Source organism: Parasteatoda tepidariorum, chromosome 3 (assembly GCF_043381705.1).
Source record: "Parasteatoda tepidariorum isolate YZ-2023 chromosome 3, CAS_Ptep_4.0, whole genome shotgun sequence".
In the NCBI taxonomy this organism is placed as follows: domain Eukaryota; kingdom Metazoa; phylum Arthropoda; class Arachnida; order Araneae; family Theridiidae; genus Parasteatoda; species Parasteatoda tepidariorum.
In genome coordinates, this window is record NC_092206.1 from 62247875 (window position 1) to 62266663 (window position 18789).

General features: G+C 29.6%; 1 protein-coding gene across 1 annotated transcript in view; it reads left to right on the forward strand.

Annotated features, from left to right (window-relative positions):
* The window catches only part of LOC107451189 (uncharacterized), a 59078-nt gene extending 42097 nt beyond the window's left edge, over positions 1-16981 (forward strand). The window contains exons 23-34 of the mRNA XM_043039454.2: positions 116-291; positions 525-808; positions 2838-3211; positions 4562-4791; positions 5872-6241; positions 7481-7789; positions 9109-9413; positions 9753-9903; positions 10869-11311; positions 11398-11518; positions 12677-13014; positions 16134-16981. Coding sequence (XP_042895388.1) covers positions 116-291; positions 525-808; positions 2838-3211; positions 4562-4791; positions 5872-6241; positions 7481-7789; positions 9109-9413; positions 9753-9903; positions 10869-11311; positions 11398-11518; positions 12677-13014; positions 16134-16214 — 3182 coding nt within the window. The 3' untranslated portion in view covers positions 16215-16981. The remainder of the gene's footprint in view (positions 1-115; positions 292-524; positions 809-2837; positions 3212-4561; positions 4792-5871; positions 6242-7480; positions 7790-9108; positions 9414-9752; positions 9904-10868; positions 11312-11397; positions 11519-12676; positions 13015-16133) is intronic.
* The last annotated feature ends 1808 nt before the right edge of the window (positions 16982-18789 follow it).

Genomic DNA, 18789 nt, shown 5'->3' on the forward strand with positions numbered 1-18789 from the left:
TATATATATATATATATTAATGAATTAATTAATTGATAAATTAATTACATAATTAAATAAATTAATTGATAATACTAAAATAAATTTATTAAATTTACTTTGTCTTCTATTGCAGAAAACACTGGATTACAGATGTCTGCCTCATTCCCTGGCGAATCAGTTAATCTCAAAATTTCCCATAGTAAGAACGGAAATGTAATAACCGATGCCGATATGTACATTGGTCTGGAACAATCAAAAATTCTCAAATCGAGGGCTATCTGGAGACCAAGGCTCATGAGAGAATTAAGAGTAAATATTGATTTTTTTCCTCCTGAAATGAAAGAGGAGTAACAATGCATATCAAAAGCTAAACTATTTTTTTTAATTAGATTAGAGTATATTGTTATCAATTTTTTTTATTCTTCAATTATTTTACTTGAATCTGTAATAAAAGCATTTATTTTGCACTTATTTAAGATCGTTAGCAATAGTCATCATTTATTTTCCATGGTTCTAATATTTTTGTATTATTTTCATAATAGATTGCTACTGGAGAAACTATTCGAGCAGTAGGAAGGTCAAGCAGTGAACGATACAATTCTTTGAGTTCTACACTCAACGAAGAGTGGTCAGCAAGAGCTAACCTTATCTCCCGATCAGTGTCTGAACTTATGTCCCCATTCCTCAATGACTTGAAGAATGGTCTGAAAGAAATTGAAAATGACTTTAAAATCACCAATAATGCTTTCTGGACAATGTACAACAGAAATGAATTTTGCATGAAAGACATAGTTGTTGGTTATCAGAACTTGGAGAAATTTATGACGTAAGTAAACTCATTTTTTATTAATTTTTTTATTTATTTTACTATAATTTTTTTGAGTTTTATAATCTGTATTAAAAAAAGAAAAGTTTATGTATGTGAGTGTGCGTGTTGCTTTTAAATACCCAGAATCGTTTGTGCTATGGTCTAGAAATTTGCTCAGCGAGGGCAAGTGGCTATTTCAGCACACTAAAAATCGTTCAAAAATCTCATCTTGTATGTTTAAAAGGGGCACTTAAAATATGTATTTTCTCATTGTTTTAACTTAGGGTATTGCTATAGATTCAACTGTTGACGATTCTGTTTGGAAAAATAGGAGAAAAGTTTGTTTGATCAAAATGATATATTTATGCAAAAAAAAAGAAAGAAAAACATATAAGCATAAACAACGGATAACATAAAAAAGATGAAATTACCAATTATAGCAGAGTAATACTACTGCTAGAATTACCCATTTAAGCTGAATAATACTATTAAACAAATAGAAAACGTCGATGATTAAATGAAATAGTTACACTCTTAATCTAATACTTTTACTCAGGTATTTCTAATAAAATAAATTTATAATACCATTAACAAAATTCAAATTTTGAATTTTTTATCAAAATTGTTTAAACTTGTACGTAGATAAATACTAAGATGCATGTGAAGAAAGCTGATGAGAAAAAAATCAAGTTAAACTAAGTTTTTTCTGTCTAAACTCGTTTGCTTTTCAAATTGTTTTAAGAATATAAATTTTATTATTATTGTCTTATCTTTAATGCAATTGATAAGGAGCTCCACCTTTTTCAGGCTTCGTACTACTTTGATAAACAGATTCTTGTATACAAATTAAAAACTTAAACTAGCAATATAATATTAGTATAGAACACTACTTTAAGTTTTATTTATGAATAATAATCAAACTGAAAATAAAAAAACAATAATAACAGGGAAGAATCTCAGGAAGGTATAAAAAATAAATTTTTCTATAAGTATCGTTAAGTTTGGGGCAAATAAATAATTTTTAAATAAATTGCTTTAATTAATTCCATGGTGATGTCTGTCAATGATACCTGGATCTTCTCTACTTGTTAACTATCACTTCAAATGATTCTTTTTATCCAATATGAATTCGTGAAACGTTAATACGATAACTGTTTTTTATGCTGTACAGAAAAGATATATTTTTCTTGTGATTCTGAAAAAGTTACTTGATCATTTTTGATAAATACTTTTTCCAATTTGTGAAGCGGTCGGGATAGCCTGGTTGGTAGAGCATTGGGCCCATGTCCAAGAAGTCACGAGTTCGATATCCTCCTGTAGTAGTCACTTCCCGTGCAGTAAATGGCAACCGGTGCATGTTAAATCTGTTGGGTCGCAAAGTCCTCCACGTTCCCATAACAAATTATACTTCTGAGGGTACGAAATTAGAGATTGATCCCTCTCTGGTTCAGGTCAAAATTACGTTCGGCGGATGAATGGATGAATGCATTTATGGGTCAGCTCTATGAACGGACTGTGATGTGTGTGTGTGGCTGAAGTCATATTCTTGGCCATAGATAACGCTAATGAAAAATAGGAAACGCACCCTCTGCCTTAAATTCGATTCGTTTCACCAAACAGGCTTGCTGGTTTTGGCAAGTGACATTAGAAGGGCCGGGATAGTCTGGTCGGTAGGGCGCTGGGCCCATATCCAAGAGGTCGTGGGTTCGATCCTCGCCGTCCGAAGACTCCCCGTGTAGTAAATGGTGACTGATGCAAGTTAAATCTGTCGCGTCTCAAAGTCCTCCATGTTCCCACAACTAATCAATACTTCTGGGGGTATTGATCCAGGAGTTTCCTTGTCTTCTGGATTGGTTCAAAATTACAAGGCTACGGAGTTGAACGTTAGTAGTCGTAAACCCATGAAATTGGGTCGGCTGTTCAACGACGGTTATAAAATAAAAAAAGTGACATTAGAAACAACAAAGCCAACTTGTGATATGTAAATTAATTACAAATTATTACGATCCGCACTCTATAATATTGAATTTTTTAACTATCTTTTCAGGGAATTGATGGGTGGACTTGCTTTAGGCTGCGAAACTATGTATTACATGGCAGTAGAACAACTTGAAGAGATCTATTACACTATCCAATATTCATTAATGGACTTGAATGAATATATGAGTGAAGTGTTCACTAGAATGCATAGATCTGCATGCAATGCCATGAAGTCCCTGAAGCACTGCGCTAGAGAATGCACTAAAAACGCTTTGAGAAGAATCGGTGAATGGATGCAAGTAACTAACCGCAAATTCAAAGTCCTGTGTGATAAAATGTACTTAAGAGTCGACAAATGGATACGGTCGTATGCGCCTTGCATTATTGATGGATACTACTACACAAAACAAGCTGCTGATAAAATACGTTACACTGTCAACGGTAAGACAATATTAATTGCTTTGTTTGATCTAGATTAATAAATATTTTTTAAAATATAACTTACTTATTTATTAAATAAATAAATAGTATGTAGAAATATATTTTACGTTTTATTTCATGTTATTCACTAAACTATATTTAATTTTTAAGGTTTTAAGTGTTTGCAAAATTTTTTCAATTGTCTAAATCAGCTTTAAAATATTAATCTATGACTTAAAACCTTACTAATTCAAGTTTAGTAACTAAGTACACTGAAATACAGTTCAGTGGGGAATAAAATTAAACAAATGATTTAATATTATGTAATACAACAAAACAAATGCTTAACTGATTTTTGGAAATANCTGTGTGATAAAATGTACTTAAGAGTCGATAAATGGATACGGTCGTATGCACCTTGCATTATTGATGGATACTACTACACAAAACAAGCTGCTGATAAAATACGTTACACTGTCAACGGTAAGACAATATTAATTGCTTTGTTTGATCTAGATTAATTAATATTTTTAAAAATATAAGTTACTTATTTATTAAATGAATAAATAGTATATAGAAATATATATAGAAATATATTATTTTTAGCAATATTCTCTTTAATGAGTCACTAAGCAATGCATTTATTTCATATAGTAATGTAATGAAGCAAATGCGTAGCTTAGTGACATAATAAAATGGAAATCGGTGTTCATAATATTTACCATAGTAAAAATAGTGAAAAAGAAGGTAGATTCTCACTACCTTCATATAGTTTTCTCATATCTCATATGCTTCATATGATAATGTAATGAATCAAATGCATAGCTTAGTGACATAATAAATTGGACATTGGTGTTCATTTAATTTATTATAATTTCAAAATAGCAAATTAAGACGGTATATTTTGACTATTTAGTTTTTCATATCTCACATGCTTCATAAAGTAATATAATGAAACAAATACATAGCTTAGAGGCTTAATAAAATGAAAATATCAGTTCATTTAGTTTACTACAGTTAAAATAGCGAATTAAAAAGGTAGATTCTAACTACCTTCATTTAGTTTTTCCATATCTTATATGCTTCAAATAGTAATATAATGAAGCAAATGCATAACTTAGTGACTTATTGAATGGAATTTACCATAAATAAAAAAGTGAATAAGGGAGGTAGATTCTGATTACTTTCATATAGATTTTATATTTTATGTTAGTTTAAATGAAGCAAATGCATAACCTTGGAATTCAATAAAAAGGAAATAAGTCGTCGCATAATTTACCATAGTTAAAATAGAGACTGGAGGAGGTAGTTTCTGATTTCAGAGACAACTTCACAAATTTTATCAATATTTAATATAAATATTTTCTACAGGAATAGCTTCTGCAGCTACGAATTGTATTGTGTCCAACAGATTCTACCGTGCAGTGATGAGCTATTCTAACAGTGTTATGACAACCATCCAGGCCTTCCAAGACTTCAACTACGCAGAGTCAGCTCAAGCTTTCATTGACAGATACTATGACATGCAATTGATGGACACAATCATCAACCATCCTACAGTAGAATACATGTCTGGAGTTGCTAATTCCGCTTTACGAAGAGTAAGTGACTAAGGACACAGAGTGTGAATGCATGCATAGTGGGGGTTCTAAAAATTTAAATAAAAGAAAGGAGATGGAAACGTAAGGTTTGCTGCATTCTACTTAGGAAACAAGTTAAATATTCTCATGAAGTTTTTAAATTAGTTACAAAGTTTGACAGCAGATGATGATAGTAATTAAGGAAAAAACATTATTTTATGATGCTACATATCAACTACGCGGAACAATCTAGGGAAAGAATTTACAGACCGCTGTTGAAATATTTCTAGCATGCAGTTCCAGCATGGAGTTGAAAACATAGTTCGCAGATTTCTTTTTTTACTAGAAATGCAATCAATTGTTTAAATTTTAAAGCTTAGCAAAAATAAATCTAGTTTCCTAATCAGAATGCAGCAAACTACATGTTTTACTTCATTTAATTTTTAGTTTCTTTTTCAAATTACCAACGATCATTCTTGGGTTACTCATTATCATTATTGTATAATAAAAAGAATTCATAGTTTATCAATCTACTAGTTAATCAAAATTTTCAAACACGATACAGTGTTTTATAAGTAAACAAAACTGAAAATAATCTGATGGTACCTTTTCAAATTAATTATAAAAAAAAGTGATTTTTAAAATGGATCTTTTTGGAGAAGTTTTATATCTAGTTATAACTTAGCCATAAGGTATGTTGCTAAGTGTATACAGTGTAACGCATGCTGTTACACTGTATAAAGAATTTTTTTTATTTTCAGTTTTCTCTAAATAATTTGATTGATTTTTAGGGAATTATACAGCAATTATTTAAAGTTATTTATAGCAGAAAATTAATGTATGAAAAATTTGCTTTGATTGTGGTTTCGACTGATATCAATTTGTTAAACTTTAGGGGGAGAAATCGTCATGACATTCTCCCAATACTTGATTGGGGGAAGTTTGGGTTCAAAATTACAAGGCTAAGGAGTTGATCATCAGTAGTCATCAGCTGTTCAACGACGGTTATAAAATAAAATATTCCACGCCCGAACGCAATATTCCATTTTTTATATTTTGATGAACAAAAAGTTAGAATAATGAAAATATTTTCTATTTCAGAGCGTTGAAGTGTACCACAATCTGGGATTGGATTATGCCGTCTCCGCCTTGGCTGAAACAACTGCTGATTATTTGAAATCCGTTGCTATGAACTCTGCTCATGAATTTTTGGCTGACTTTTATAGATCTCATGCTGGCGCCAAATATACTTTCACTCCAGAAAGAGGATTCATCTCCCTAGAATTCACACTACCAGGACCTCGAAGCAGTTTGATTGAAGTATTCGATTTTAAAACTTACCCAGAATATCAAAAAATGATTAACTTGAACACAGTACTGGCTGAACATTATGAAGACTTCTGCATCTGGGATTATTATTATAAATTTACGAAATACTTCACACCAAGCTTTTGGCTGCCTGCTTTTAGAGGTAAATAAATTTAAATTTTTTTTAGCATTCATTTTTATATGATGCTATTACAAAATTGTTTTATAAATTATTCATTTATTTAAGCTATTTGAAATTCCAAATTATTTTTTTTTTAAAGTACAATAATGATAAAAGTTCTTAAATTTTGTAACATTTTGTTGCAAATCAAATTTTGCTTACTAAGAATAATTCAAAAATACTCTGACAATACGTTAAAGTTTTTAACTATTTTGCTTAGTTATGCTTAACTATACTTATTACTATGTGCTTAAAAGAGAGTAAGGGGATTTTATTTCTTGAAAGTTATAGGGTTATTAAAATGTGACATAAAGCCACATTCTAAATAAAATTTAACTTTTTTCTTGTCAAATATCTCATCAATGATTACTAATTAATAAGTGTTTTAATCTTTTCGTGTTTGGAAAAATAAATGAAAGAAAATATTAACTAATTTTTCCTTGTATATTGCGATATTAAATGTTTACAATTTAATGGCTTGGAACAACACAGCAATAGGCTTCGTATTTTCGAACGGAGAAATTTTTAATTTCAATTTCTTTATTAGTATTCTTTATTATTCTTTGTATTCTTTATTAGCATTCTCTCTTTCCAAATAAGGACTTCTGAAATGTTAACTAAATGGTAGCATAATACTGCATAGTTAAATTATTAGTTTCTGACTTCAGCTTCCAATGAGGTGAACCGGGTTCGAATCCCGTCAAAAGCTGGTAGCTTTGAATTCCTCCCCGGACTCCCACCGATCACAGTGATGACCTAAATGTATGCTCAGTAGTAGCGGTTCATGAGTTATAGTCCCCTTGCTATCGGGCTAACCGATGGAAGCTTTCGTGGTGTTCCTCTCCATGTAACACAAATACGGGTTAGTTCCATTAAAAAGTTGTCCGTGAAGGCAATCTTCTCTTAATACTTGATTCAGGAGTTCCTTTGTCGTCTGGATTGGGTTTAAAATTACAAGGTTACGGAATTGAATTGGAAAAAAAACGCTCGTAAAATTTATTCTCTTGTACTACTTGAACGTGTAGGTCAGCGTTATATTAGTTCAAGACCTATAATTTAACAATAATAATCATGATTTATTTGGTTAATTTTTAAAAAATTTCTAGTAGATATAAGTTATTAAATACATTCATACATTAAACTACATTTTACATAACCGTAGTTTTAGTTATACCTATCTCCTAACAACATTCATCAACATTTTTCTTTAACAATTTTCAGCACATGCTCTTATCTCTGGTAACCAACACTTCATTACATTCGACAAAAAGTCTTACGACTTTGCCGGAAAATGCAGCTACCTTCTTGCTCGAGACTTCGTCGACGGAAATTTCACTGCTGTCGTCAACTACGGAACATCAGACCACATGAGGCGATCTCTCACCATTTTGGCTGACGGAAGAAAAATCGACATCGGCAATGACTACAAAGTCACCCTTGATGACGTCAAAGCAGAGTGTCCCATCCAGGTTGGACACACTGTAGTAATGAGGGAGGGACCTAATGTCAGAGTTGATAATGAAAAGAAGGGTAAGAGTTTTATAAATCCGTTTGCTCAGAAAGCCCATTAAAACATTTTTAAAGTTTAATTTCATGACATGCAGCGCAAACCATTTTTGTTTATAAACCACATTTTAAAAGTTCCATGCATAATCTGAGTTAAAACATTTACGTATATAGCACACATTATATAACTTACATATCTAATATTCTATACGCATGATGATCTGTAATTATCACTTTTTGTATAATTTAGAATTACTGTCGAAAACGAAGCAAATTAAGTATCGTCCCGTTACTTAACATTATTTACCAAAGCAAACCGTTATTTAGCTAATTAAGTAAAGCCTCGTCCGATTAAAATTTACAAGCAGTCGAAGTAAAAACGGATACAGAAATCTGTCAAATCACTGATGATGAAGGGGAGATTAAAGCATAAAAACCAGTTTAAATCTCTGATGAAATTCGGAGGTGTTTCTAATTGTCGGCATTTACTTTTCCATATTATTTTCGCTGGTAATCAAACAAGTTTGATGCTTTTAAAACTTCTTTCTTCAAATAGATTTCGATAGAGTTTTCGTTTTTCCTTGCTTATATATTCATTTACGACTTAAAGTGACATAAATTAAATTTGATTCGTATAGTAATATCACTCTGCTTTTTAAGTAATCAAATATATGCAAAATTGAAGAAATATAAAGTAGAAAACAAGAAATTAATCTGAGCAAAGTAAATCAATACAGGTTTATTGAATAAAGTATTGAAAAATTAAGCATTTTTGTTAAATAAGTAGAAATTTAAGAAAAATAATCCTACATTTATTTTAAAGAAAAGGTATGTTATACAAAATACAAAACTATTTTCTAATTACATTCAAAGAACCAAGTTTCCAAATTTGTTAAGTTCCCTTACATAACAAACACATTGCATTAAAATAAATGCTGGAAAAAAAGTGTTCAAGTATCCTATGCAATATTGCATAGGATACTTGAAAATGGGTACCACTTAATAAATATTTTTAGTTCATTATAAACCTTAAATGAGCAAGCAAGACTTTAAACACATTCCTTTTTAAAATTATTTAGTAACATGAGAGTTCAATTTACAATAACAATTCAAAATAATTGACAAATTTTAGGAAGGAAATATAAATGTGACACATTTAAGAACTAAAAATAAAAGTTTTTTTTTGTTGTAATTATAGGCAATATTTTTTTTGAAGTCATACTTATGACAATATATTAGTATGGGAAAGTTAACATTAACAATTAAAAACGAATTATAATTAATCTGGAACAGAGTCTACATTTTTGGAACGTTTTTAAATGTACTAAATATTAATTTTACAGGTTTTTCGATCGTTTGCAATTTTGTACGCAACTACTGCAGCGTCTCGGTATCTGGCTTCTATTTTGGAAAAACGGCAGGACTTTTTGGAACATTCAACTACGAGCCTCAACTTGACTGGATGACTCCTGGACGACATTTCGTAGATGACGTTGAAACTTTCGCCAACACTTGGGAAGTTGGACAAGGAGCTTGCAAGTCAACAGAAAATTTCGCAACACTACCGACTAACGACTACAGAGTTCAAGAAAAATGCAAAGCACTATTCCAGAAATCGACATCAGAATTTAGAGCATGCTTTAAACAGGTAACTATAATTTTTGACTTTAAAATTTGTCTTACACAGAATTGAAGCTTTTGAGATTATAAGAGAAACCTTAGAAATTTTGAGTAAATTGGTTTTAAAGTTTATGTGTTTAATAAAAAAGATTAAAAGAAATAGACTGTGCCTTACTTTTATTTCTTGCCAAAGGCTTCCAGTTGTAGTATTTTGAACAGAAAAATATTAAAATGAGAAAATGCTAGGATACAAAATTAATACAAGTTAAAGAAGAAAAAAAAAGTATTACTTTAGACTAATTTATTTAACTATTTTACTAAGCACTTGATAATGAATTAAATCATCCATTATTTTGATTTTTAATAGGTTGAACCTGAACCATACATGAAAATGTGCATTACTGATTTGGCTGCAGTTGCAGACACAGAACAGGATGATGTTATTTGTGAAACAGCAGCAGCTTATTTTGCCGAGTGTAAATCTGAAGGAGTATTGCTTAAGATGCCAAAACATTGTGGTAAGAAGAAAATGTTTCACACTATTCACACTTTTTGTAATTAAAATTGGTGTCTCAAGGTCTACCTTTGTCACCTAGGCAACGATGTGACAGGCAGCAGCACTACTCTTTTTATTCACACGACAGTTTAGGAGTGTCTGTAACTCACAACTGTACATTATTACAATAATAACGTACTGGCCTGGAGAAAAATTGAAATTAGTGGATAACCATGGTAACAGAGAGGGGAAAAGTGGGGAAATCGCGAAAATGCTAAATGTCTATTCTATTTGCAAAGCCTCCTATGTACAATTGCGTACTGTTTTTATGCTCTGGATTTAAAAAAAAGATTGAATCAGGCAATATATGATGAACAGTTCTATAAAAAATAAAACATAAGCATATAAAAAATAAAACATAATTTTTTAAAAATTCCTAATATTCACTAAAATGTTAAAAATATCCATTTCCAACTAAAATTTGTATGATTCATATAATAGAAACAATATCAACTGAAAATTTATAAAAGAAATGTTAGGACTATCAATAATTTATGAAGCAAATTGCACTTTAATACGTACTTTAAAATAGAAGAAAATTTTAGTATATTTATTTGTTTATAAGTGCATATGCTATGATTATGAACCAATAACTGTTTATTGATATCATTATATCAAATCAATGCAAGTTCAATGATTTATTTGTCAATATTATTATTGGTGCTAACAATGTACATGATGCGTATTGATATAGATATGAAGAACTTACACGATTTTTTTTATCTTTATTGATATAAATATAATGTATAATCAATAGCTGAGGACAAATACAATGATCAGTTAAAAAAAAATTAAATAAGTAGCTAAAATTTAAATAAGTAGCTAAATTAAAAAGTGCTAATTGATATTTTCAATATCGTATGTTTTCATAAATAAAATTTGTGCGAAAGTACTATCATTTGAAGCTATAAAATATTTTTATTTCAGTATGGTGTGAGAAACAGGATGGAGGCTTCATGAACGAAGGAGACGCTATTCAATACCCAAGAGACGGATCTGTTACAGCTGCTGATGTAGTTTTCTTGATTGAAGAAAAGGAATGCAACAAGGAGAGGGTAAAATACATTTCAAAATTGGCTCAAGGAATTGAAAACAGCTACAAACAAAAGGGATACAAAGACATTCGATTCAGAGTTGTTGGTTTTGGTGGTGATAAGATTCACTCTGAGCCACATGTCCACACAATGGATGGCATGGAATCAGGTCCTCTTAGATCTCTGGATTCAGCTTTGAATAGCTTGGAGTTTGGTGACGGTCCAATCAACATGTTGCAGGCAATGAGGTATGCCGCCTCTTTGAGTTACAGGACCGGATCGACAAAGAGTTTCATTTTGGTGAAATGCTCACTGTGCAAATCTGAAGAAGTAAAAGTATGTATACCGTCTCCCATTGCATCAATTAGTAATTTCAGAACTTTTTTGAATTGTTGCTTTAATTAAACTTTTCTGGTTTAAAGGCTGAGTACGGTGAGATGCTTAGAACACTTTTGGATAGTGATATTACTCTGCACTTGTTGATGGAACAAAGATATGAAATGAAGAGCCCAACCAAGAGCTCGAAGGCTAAGAGAGTTATTGGTAAGCATATCGAAATATCTTTCATACAAAATTAATTATATATGAAATTTGCTTTGTCATCATAGTTTATGATGCGAAACTGAGTGTTCCATCATTATTAAATCTTAATCGAAATAAGACATCACTAGTAAAATTTCTTTAAAGAGGTAAAAGAGAAAATAAAAGAGGTAAAAAAAGGCAGTATCAACCAAGTTTGAAGTTTGAGATGTATGCATAACTGAAGATTAAGAATTGTTAAAGATGACATTTTATAATTTTGACATCGTAAAAGCAATTATAAAATCCCGTGAAATCGTGTTAAATTTTAAGTTCAGAGTTAAGCTCGTATGTTTTGAGCAATAATTGACAGGACAATTTGTTTCAGTCTACAGTATTATATTTATTTATTCATGTGTTTATCATCCTCGTTAAATATTAGATAGAAATGGAGGAGAATTTACAATTGTAACATACTTTTTAGAGCCGATTAGTTCCGATTATGAATTGCTGCGTAAGATGATACATTCACCACCATCAATTTAATAATTTGAAATCTAAATATTAAAAGACAAGAAGACTTTAGGTTTTAATAACGTAGAATTCAAGTCGAATGTTTTAAAACTGAATAGCACTGAATTCAAATCATACAGTTCAAATTAAATGGCATAGCTTTTAAGTAAAATGCATTGTTAGAAAATAGGAATCAGTAATCAGGACTTTGCAAAATGCATTTTACGGTAAAATCAATTTTTACTGTAAAATATACCGCAATTTTTACAGAAATATTCATTTGATTGAAGTGATTCAGTGATTTTGCGATAATTAGTACAGCAAAAATAACGGTAAATCAGATTTTTTGTTCCGTAACATGCTCCTGAAGAATGGATCTTACGGTAAAAAGTACAGGCATCCTTAGTGTCGGTACTTTTTACAATAATTTATCCGGAATTTTTTACTGTATGAATTTATGTTTTTATTTTATTGAAATCATTTTCATGAAAGTATTTCTTGAAGAATTCGTGATCATATTTTATGCTAATCTTCGTCCATAGGTTATACAATGCGAAAAATATTATAATTGGGCTAATTCTAATGAGGAGTTAAAACAGAAGTCAGATAATGTATTGATCAGTACGCTGTAAAAAAATACCTAAATTAATGTAAATACTATTGTAACAGGTGTTGACAGCAAATTCGCATACACATTGAGAGAAGTCAAAGATTCCCACGTACCAGGCGATGTTGATCTTTTGGCACAGTTGAAGATTCCAAAAGACGTCTGCATTCCACTTGCACTTGAAGTTAATGGTTCAACGTTTGATTCACAATTCTTAACGGAGACCAAGAGAAACGCCAACAAGAAGTTCATGGACATCTTCTCTCGACTCGTCGCCAGGTCATCTGTAGAAAGTAACAGCAACTGGGGAATGTGTTGCGAGTGTCTGGCAACTGAGTATGGTGTTGGAAAAAGCACTTGCCAACGATGTGTATCTGCTGAAATGGCAAGCATGATTTCGGTGAGTACTTACTTGATGTAGTCTGACACTGCGCCAAGGAAAGAAACATTATTAATGATAAAATTATAAAGAATTTAGTTTCCAACGTAAAAATTAATTTATAGTAATATTTTTATAAACGGAGAAGAAAAAATTGGCAAAAGTACCGTACTAGAAGGGCTAGTTCACTCCGCTCTTAGAGCTGAAGCTACGATTTCCCTCCTCATGACGTCACTGTGTCCACAGATCTCGGAGATCGCAAGCAAAGATATGATAACTTTGCATCTTTCTCTTTGTAAAAATAAGTTAGACTTTTTCTGGTTATTAGCCTTCAAACTTTACGTAATTAACACATTATTTCCGTTCATAAACATAGTTCAAAAAAAACTTTCTTGGTTATTATATTAAAAAAATACCATTTTAAACTTATAAAAATGTTTTGCTAGTTGGTGAAAATGACACGATAAATACTTTATTTTAAAAAGTTCAGTTTTAACTTTAACTATTAAGAAAAATGAAGGCATATATCGACACTTTTTTTATCTACATATTCTTTTATAAAGATAAGTTAAGTTAAATTTAGAATCCCTGATTTTAAAATATGTCGTTAATAGCAATTTGTTCATACTTAATCATTAGGAAACATCAACCTTAAACGCTAATTACTGAAACAAAATAATAATTTAGGTTCATAATGACATTAGAAATTTTACAATTGTTTATAGACATTTAAATTTACGATGATATAATATATAGATATTTAAATTGAAGAGAATATAATTTTTAAAAAAAATCATAAATATTTAGAATAACTACATTAAAAAATATGTTATGAAATTAGGAGAATTTCAACTATATACTATATATTTTATTTATACTTTTTACTTACATTTTAATTTTCTTTGACTTTATCTATTTTTTAATTCTTTTCACCTGCCTTTCTTTATGAAGTAGCGAGGCGGTTTCTATTTAGATAATGAATTTTTATAAAAGTTCTTTACGACAGAATAAACGTATTGCGGTTTTATATTAACTGTGTCATTTCGGAATCCATTCTTTACATAGTTGTTCATTTACTTTACGGAACACGCGAAAAATTATACCTTTTCCTTTTGTTTTTATATCAGAATTTTTGCAAGTTGCAATCGCGCAAACTGGCATTTCGATAATAGTTTTAAATTCTTGTAAATTCACTGCAAAAACTGAGGAAAGTCATTATAGAAGATAACAAATGTCTTAGAATATCTCGCAAAAAGAAATGATCCAATATTAGTTAGAGTAGTAAGGCCAAACGCTCCGTTCTTGAAGTAAAGGTGCGAGTTTTGCGCCAAAGTGACGTCACTAGAGTGACGTCGGAGGATCGGCGCGGCGAGAGATACTTCAAAGGAGTGAACCAGCCCTTCTATTCTCTTTAGCCCTGGTACTGCACGGTAATGACATTTCTTGTGAAAAAAATAATAAAGCTTGGTTTATATAATCAAAATATGTGGTATTGAAACCATTCATTTGTTAATTTTTCCATTCAAATGGTAATGGTTTACCGGAAAAATAATGGCAATGGTTTTCAAAATTACAGTTCTTATTGCCACACATTTAGTAGAAAACACGAAGCTGGAAAAGTACCGAATAAGTGTATCCATGCTCTAAGGTATCGTGAAGAAATTACCTAATTTAACCACAATTACCAAATTTTATCGCATATTATAAAAGCATATTTTGTTGCTAATTTTACCAAAATCGTATTACCAAATTGCTTTTGTAAAAATTACCATGCGTTTCAGAGTACCCGTAGAGCCAGAAGCATGATAAGTTGAACAATATTCTGGTAGTTCTGACCCTACTTTTTTCTCAGTGAAGTGTTGGAGATAAATTCAAAAATTTGAATTTTTTTTTTAGTATTCTTTTCTAGAACTAGACGTAACTTAAATAAAATAGTACCTAAAATTTTATTAGTCTTTTCATATTCTAGACGTAAATTTAAAAGAAAAAAAAACACTGATTAATTTAATTTTTAGCGATCCAAGTGCTAGGCATTAATTTAAAGATATAAATTTAATTATTTGTAAACTTTAGTAGTGCTAGACGTAAATTGAGGAAATATTAAATAATTTTTTAGTAATCTATATTAGTGCTAGCAATGAATTAAGAACTGACTTAATTTTTAATATTCTTTTTAGTTTCTGTATATAATTTATCTCTTTAATTTCAATAGGTTTATTCTGAAAAGTATACTTCTAGTACGCAAGTTAAGCTTGAAAATATATACAGTTAGTTAGTTAAGCAAAATGTTTCAGAAATGTTTTTGAACAACGGTATTTACTTTTTAAAAAGGTCATTTTTTAAGCATTTAAGTAGGTTGAAAGACTATTGTTTTATTAATTTAATATTGCAAAAGTAACTAACCTCAAATTTTGACACTTTCAGAGTAACGTCAATCACTCTTCATAAGTTGTTTTAAAACAGTTTTAAAATTATAAAAGTAAATAAAGGATGAAACAGCTACATATTAAGACAGGCTTTAGAATTCAATAATTTTTTAAAGGGGATTTGTGCAAGACCATTTTAAAAAAAAATCCGCGAATTGTAAAATCGAGCAGTATTATGATCAATTTTTTCTTCTTCTACAAGTTGTATTTCTACAAAACAAATTATCTTTATATCAATTTGTTAAATTAGTTGTCATTAAATTTTAATTAATTTAATGGCAAGAATAGACTGATTTGTCAAATTAAATATTTTGGATAATTAAAAACATCAAGGCATATAGTTGAGAAAAGCATGCGTTGGGAAAACATCTTTACATAGGGCAAACTATAATTTTCAATATTTTTGGTACTGCGTAAATAAATTAAATAAGAAATTGTGAAGGAACTAATTAAATATAGATTTTACAGTCGAATTTAGATAATTTCCCTGTAAATATAGTGCAAGTGTTTCACCAGGAGTATTTTAAAATAGTTAAATCCTGTCAAATAAGACAAAAACATTTAAAATTTTCAAGTTAACACTATATATATATAGTCTTAAATATTTAATGTATTCTTTAAACAGTCTTGAATGATTAAAATAAGTAATGTATGCTTTAGCAGTGATTCCTAATGATCATAAATACGTAAATTAAAAAGCATTTTCTATTACAGACGGACCTATCAGGTGTGAACAACTGGCAAGCTTCCCGTGCTCAAGAACGTGTCCGAAAGCACAAAAGAAGAGGACTATAATAACTAACTATTTACAATTATCTTCACACAAACTATATTATTTAATGTAATTTTGTCTAATTTTTATTTTTAAAGAAACTCATTAAACTCATATTTTAGTGCTACATTCTCATTTTTTTAAAAAATTTTGGTTTATATATGAGTTGCATTTGCACATCTCCATTTCAAGTGCAGAAGAAAAAGTATTCTTGGGCATTTTTGCTTACCTGCAGGAAAATTTCTTTCACAATTATGCCCACATTTCTTTTTTGTATTTATTTCTTTTTTGTTTATAGTGTTTATAATTAGTTATGTGTGAAATAAGTGTTCGTCTCTGTGTCTGGAAAATTCTAAAAGTTCGGGAAGACAAAATGTCGAAACCTAAATTTCCAGCAATCAAGAATGCGTACATATCGTTTCGTCTCAAATTAATTATATTTGGAAAATATTATCTATTATTAATTCCATTGTGAAGGGAATATGTAAAATTAATTGAATTGAGCTTTCGAATTTCTGAGTTGGCACTGTTTGCTATGAAAATCATTCTTCAACATTTACCGATGTCCTCAAATGCTTTCATGTGGCTGTTTCTCTGAGGATTTAAATTTACTCTGTAATATAAAGACATTGCAATGGACTTCCAATATAAGTGCTTTTCATCAGTGAGCACGTGTTTATTTTTCGTATTATGTGTAATGTAATTATAATGATCTTTATTTTGTATGTATTTCCTTATATTAGTGTGTACAAAGATTAAATTCCAATGAAATAAAGTTGCTGCAGCAATACTTTTTCTTCTTTTCTGTGTTTTTTTACACTTAAATTACACAGAGATAAAAAAATCTCATTAAAAGTACTGTACTGTATTGTAATGAAATTTTTAGTAATATATATATAATAATTCTGGTAACAAAAACCAAAACATACGGTACTTAAACCATTCATTTGGTAATTTTTCCATTCATTTTATAGCAATTTACCAGAAATCCTAGTTCTCAAAATTAAAGTTTTATTTCCACACATTTAGTAGAAAATTTAAAACTGAAAAGCTAATTAAACCGAATAAATGACTATTATGCCATGTTCTAAGGCATCATATAAAATTAACAAATTTTACCTCACTTACCAAATTTTATCACTTATTACAAAACTATATTTCAATGTTAATTTTACCGAACTCATTTTTGTCATTCTTAATTGCCAAAGTTTTTCGGTAAATTTTTTTCGCATATTTTGGTGTTCCCATCGAACCAGAAAAGCTGTAAATTTTACCACATTCTGGTAGTTTTGACCATATTCTCTTCTCTGTATCTTTAACTCTATAGTTCAAATCATCTAAAGAGATTCACTGATACCATCGTTTAGATTCAGCTACAAAACCACAGCCTAAACTTATTAGTTTTTATCAATATTTTTGAATCCATTTATTTGAATGCATTAATTCTAAAGTTTCTTTCTAATCAAAAATATTTATACAGAAAAATATATTATTTTTTCTAATTTTCATACACTATGAAATTGGTTTATCCCTATACAATCCATTAATTCGATTAGAAATTATTTACCCGTTTACACTGACTAATATTAGTTTATCCCGCTGTTCAAATCCGTTGATTCAAAAAAGTTATTTTAGTTCGTGTTTCGAATTACCAAAGTGAACTCGATCAAGTAATTAAGTGAGTTTGATTTAACTAATTGATTTACCTAAGTATTATGTTGTTCGATTTGAATTGCTTGGATGATCTAGTTAACTCAATTTAATTCATTACAAACAAGTATTTTAAATTTAAAAAAATAAATAAAAAACACTGAAAGTATTATAAATTATGATGTCATTCTTTTTATTGTTTTTTTTTTATTAGATTCTATAAAAATAAAATTCATTGTCTCCTTTCGTTTCTCAAGCATTTCCTACAAAATAATCCACAAATAGTGACGTACTTAATGTTATAGAAGAGCCAAAATGCTTCAACTATTTATCTATAACTATTTCCTCCAGTTAAAAATATCTTAACTTTTATGCTACTTAAAAATTTAATACAAAACTGATCAGAAATTAATATAAATCAGTTGATAATTAAACTTAAATCTATATCATTAAAGACGCCAATGTATACATTATCACAAAACTGATAACATTTCGTTTCCTGTGTTAGCAACGAAAAGCTAAAAACGAATTGAGTTTTAAGTTAGGTAGAAACGAAATTTTAAATACTAACAGTTCATGTAATCAAGTAAATTGTTCAGTATTTTTGCTTTATTATACTTAATAATTTACTCAGGTACCGAAATATTTTAGAATTCCATTGCATTTGAGATTTAACTGTATGTAAATGTTGCATATTTTTAGAATTTTGTTTTGAAAACATTACTAGACATCAAGTAAAGTTAGATCAAAACACATCATACGCAATGAGCCGATAGGAATTCCAAAAGCAAATCCGAGAGTTCATGAGCGCAGCGAACGAGAAGTGGTACTCTCTATTTTAATATTTAAATAAGTCGTTAAAAAAAAAAAAAAAAAAAAAAAAAAAAAAAAAAAAAAAAAAAAAAAAAAAAAAAAAAAAAAAAAAAAAAAAAAAAAAAAAAAAAAAAA